Source organism: Arachis hypogaea, chromosome 14, assembly GCF_003086295.3.
Source record: "Arachis hypogaea cultivar Tifrunner chromosome 14, arahy.Tifrunner.gnm2.J5K5, whole genome shotgun sequence".
Taxonomy (NCBI): Eukaryota; Viridiplantae; Streptophyta; class Magnoliopsida; order Fabales; family Fabaceae; genus Arachis; species Arachis hypogaea.
The window spans coordinates 116,556,173-116,558,994 of NC_092049.1; the positions used below are offsets into that span (position 1 = coordinate 116,556,173).

The 2,822-nt window shown below is 27.5% G+C and overlaps 1 protein-coding gene across 1 annotated transcript; it reads right to left on the reverse strand.

Moving 5' to 3' along the window:
- Window positions 1-206: 206 nt before the first annotated feature.
- LOC112740544 (protein LURP-one-related 10) lies at window positions 207-2,822 on the reverse strand. The gene is made up of 3 exons (XM_025789207.3): window positions 2,465-2,822; window positions 1,570-1,806; window positions 207-706 (listed from the first exon to the last, which is right to left on the reverse strand). Exons 1-3 carry the CDS (start codon window positions 2,663-2,665, stop codon window positions 464-466), a joined length of 681 nt encoding a protein of 226 aa, XP_025644992.1. The 5' UTR covers window positions 2,666-2,822; the 3' UTR covers window positions 207-463.

A 2,822-nucleotide genomic window follows, 5' to 3' on the forward strand; every position in this document is an offset into this window, starting at 1 on the left:
TTTCAATAAACTCAAAATATATACATTAAAAAATTATTAATTATTATGTATTAAATCAGTTGTGAATAGATGTTTTTTAATATATTAGAATAAAATCACATGTAACTCCATCACAAGTATCACTAGTCATCCTTGGGACAAGCTCTGCCAAACTTGGTCAAACTGCTCGCTACACAAGAAAAGAAGGACTAAGTGTAGAATAATCATTCCACAAATGAGAATATCTTTATATCTTTATGAAATAACATCTGTATGCTATAATTCACCTAATAACAAATGAAAGGTATAATCTGATCACGAAACAAACATTCTTTACATATATATATATATATATATATATATATATATATATATAAATAGATTATTCTCAAAAGCAAATAGTTCATAGAAACTGTCAAACTTAACCTACCGCCCTAACAAACATACCTTATTCTAACAAACTAAACTAATTATGATATTATTATTATGGCTCATCTGCAGTTACGCCATCATTGCCATCATCGCCATACGTGGTCCCAGCCGCACCAATGGCAATTAGAGCCGCCCCTTCTCCGAAAGCATCCGCTGCAACCTCAGTTGAATTATGATTATTATGACCAGACTTTAAATGATCTATCTCGTCAACCATCATTAGCAGTGCCATGATGAAGCCATAGTCCACATTCGGTTGAACCTCTACTTCAAACATGCCACGATTATTTCTCATCTACATTCATATGCACTCACAAATATTTTAGAAAAATAATATTTATTATGAATAAGGTTAATAAAATTCGTAACGTGAAAAATATTATTCAATACCGTAACTCAATTGGTACTAATAATGTTTTTTATGACAAAGATACTATTTACATATTAAAACTAATTACTGAATTAGTTATTATGTATTATATATATATATATATATATATATATATATTATTTAATTTATTTTTATTATATATTTATATTTTAATATATATTTAATATTTTGTTTATTTGGTGACAACTTTTTAAGTATACATATCATATAATATGATTATTGTTATAAAAATATTAGTTATACATTACAATTAACCATTAAAATCAATTATAAATATATTTATAAATATATGTATAATTTAATTTATTTTCAATATATATTTATATTTTAACATATATTTTATACTATGATAAATTTTAGTGACTAACTTTAATGTACATATAACATAGTACGTTATTTTTATTATGACGAGAAGTTGAGAATCAATACTTTATAAAAGATAATAACATTTGTTTTTGGTAACTAATAACATTTATAATTAAACTACAAGAGTCCAACCTTGAAAAGAAAGGAAGTTATAAAATTATAATTTTTTTGCTATAAACACTATAAATTAAATCTAGACATGCACATAAATTTACTAGACTAAAATGAAACTAATGTACTTTTATTTAAATTTAGTCAACATTTAATTATTAAAAAAATGTATAATTTTATACTATTAAATATAATTTTATATTATTAAAATATTAATAATAACTAATTAATAAATACAAATTACAAAATGTATCGACTCCTACCATTACTGTTTTAAGAATTCTTATTACCTTTGCAGGAATGGTAGAAGATCCACGAGCAGAAATATCGGCAGTTCTTTTGTTAGCTCCAGCGGAAACCTTAAAGTCCCAAACAGTTTCTTCGGTATTCTTAGAAAGAAAGACATCAAGATCAATATTCTTCTTGTGTGGAACTAACATCGATGATCTCTTTGCTGAAAAGACCAAATCACCGGAATCTGTACTAGCCCCCTTGAAAACTTCCCATCGCCCATGCAACGTTCTTAGCTGCGCAATTAGTATTCCTCACACAATTAGTCGTGAATTTTCGCATCAATAAAAATAGCTAATATTTAAATTTACAAGTTGAAAAATCATTTAAACCTTTAAGTGAGTATGGATGTCATTTGAGTTATAGTTTGTTGGCGTATAACATAATTTTTATAGTAACTAATATTTTGTATTCATGTGATATTATTGGTACTAATAACCAATTTGATCGAAACCTTAATCGGATCGAATTGGTAAAAAATTTTCCAAAGAAAGATATATTGATATATTGTTTTTTTTTTATCAAAAAACAAAAAAATAGCTTAAGTAAGGGAAGGTTATCAGGTGTACCGGGAATATCGGTGTTCCAGTTGTTTTAACCGTTGATCTTAATTATAAAAAATATATATAATATATATTAATTAAAATCCACGATTAAAATAACTGGAACACCGATGTTCTCCGGTACACCTGATAATTTTCCTTAAGTTAAGTATTATAACGATAAATTTTACTTGAAGAAGAAGACAGAAGAAAGAGAAGAGACATAAAAAAATGAGTAGATTTAGTTACAAAAATAATTTGTTGGCCTAAAATTTCTTTTAATCATATATTGGTTGATTTTGTGACTACAGCCGGTGACATGCATAAAAGCTAAGATAGAAAATTATTAAACCTTTTTCTGCAGAGTGAAAATGGGGTTCCCAGAAACATCACAAACAGCACGGCGATCGCGAAGTGAGATAGAAGGTTCTTTAACACGAAAAATGACTTCATCGTTGATGTATGCGACGCCCTTATCCATATCAATATTTAGTTTGATAGAATTAGGAACACAATAATCAGAGTTGATAATTGAGATCACCGTTGCCGCCATGCATGTATTTTATATATATTTACCAAAAGGGATCGGAATCACTGATGAGCTGAGTTGCACAACAGCGCCAAAGTAGTATTCCTTTTGAGTCTTGAGCTTAATGTTCTTATCTAGTTCTTCACTATTCATAGAATTTTTGTGTACAATTATATGGCCT